Genomic DNA, 1347 nt, shown 5'->3' with positions numbered 1-1347 from the left:
AGAGAGAGAGAGATAGGCACAGTCACAATAGTAAATGGTACAGCTGCAGTGTATAGGATGGCACTAAACACTTGCTTTATTAAGGGCACTTTTGTATTATAGAACACTGATCATCAGTTTCGTACAGCAGATGCTCAGTGTATGATTCACATCCCACAAGAGATTTGTGAAAAGAGAAGAGAGCACTTTGACAATACATACACTGTAAAGGCACACACCCACATTACATGCACTAGAAGAAATATATACCTTACCCTTCTTATATACCTTACAAATTATATAATTTCTGCCAAACACATAACCTGATCCTTACCAGCTAGAGGGTAATAAATGAGGTTATACCAAGGCATGAAATTTCTAAGCCTCATTTTCACCACATTGGGTACTTAGCAAGATTCAAACATGAAGGGTCTTTAAAATCTGGACTTTAAACTTGAGGTTAGTACCAAAAACTAAACAATGCATCCTTATAATAACAATTGTGGCTATTGAAGGGGCCCATTTATAAAACCAACTGCATCATACTAGATGCTGAACAATGCAGAGACAATGCAGGTCTCTATCTCTCTCTCACCACACACACCCACACACACACACACACACACACACACACACACACAAGCAAGCCAGTGAATACAAAAATTGCACATGCCTGTCTGTTATTCAAAAAAATAATGTAATTAAAGTTAGGAAAACAAGAACATTTGTCAGCAGAGATCCAGTTCTCTTACCTGACTTGCCCATGATGAAGAGAAATTCCTTTCCTGGTTTGTGCTTTTTCACTGCTCTTGGCAGCTTCCACTCTCCCTGTCCCTTTCCCTTTCTCTCACTCTCTTTCTCTCCCTTCTCAGCCTGACTAAAGTCCTGTTGTCCTGCAATTCACCCACTTGCTATATGTCTGTTTACCATAAATACACACAAAATTTAGCATACATTTCAAAATCCAGACTGTGCATTACCTTTCTCTCCTTTAACTTTTTTGTCTCATTCTCTCATTCTCTCTCTCTGTGTGTGTGTGTGTGTGTGTGTGTGTGTGTGTCTGTGTGCGCATGTGAAAAGAAAAGAGAGAAGGAAACCTCTTCTTTGATTACATCATCAGTGTGAGCCATGTGACCTTATATGGGGCTGGCACGCCTGCCTTCACAAGGATACAGTGATCCGGAGCACAGCTGTAGACACACAAAAGAAAAGTTCAAGTGTTCAAGTGTAATGGGCGTGTGTGATCAAACTAGGGTCAGAATTACAGATTACCAACATGCTGTCAGTTTATGAGAATGTTTGCACCCCCCCCCCCCAATATTTTATGCCTACACAGATTATTCCTCATCTGTTGTTTTAACACAAGCA

General features: G+C 40.2%; 1 protein-coding gene across 1 annotated transcript in view; it reads right to left on the bottom strand.

Annotated features, from left to right (window-relative positions):
* glipr2l (GLI pathogenesis-related 2, like) overlaps positions 1 to 1067 on the bottom strand; it is a 3676-nt gene extending 2609 nt beyond the window's left edge. The window contains exon 1 of the mRNA XM_053612119.1: positions 732 to 1067. Coding sequence (XP_053468094.1) covers positions 732 to 744 — 13 coding nt within the window. The 5' untranslated portion in view covers positions 745 to 1067. The remainder of the gene's footprint in view (positions 1 to 731) is intronic.
* Positions 1068 to 1347: the final 280 nt, after the last annotated feature.

This window comes from Ictalurus furcatus, chromosome 23 (assembly GCF_023375685.1).
Source record: "Ictalurus furcatus strain D&B chromosome 23, Billie_1.0, whole genome shotgun sequence".
Taxonomy (NCBI): Eukaryota; Metazoa; Chordata; class Actinopteri; order Siluriformes; family Ictaluridae; genus Ictalurus; species Ictalurus furcatus.
This window is presented reverse-complemented; position numbering and strand designations above follow the sequence as displayed.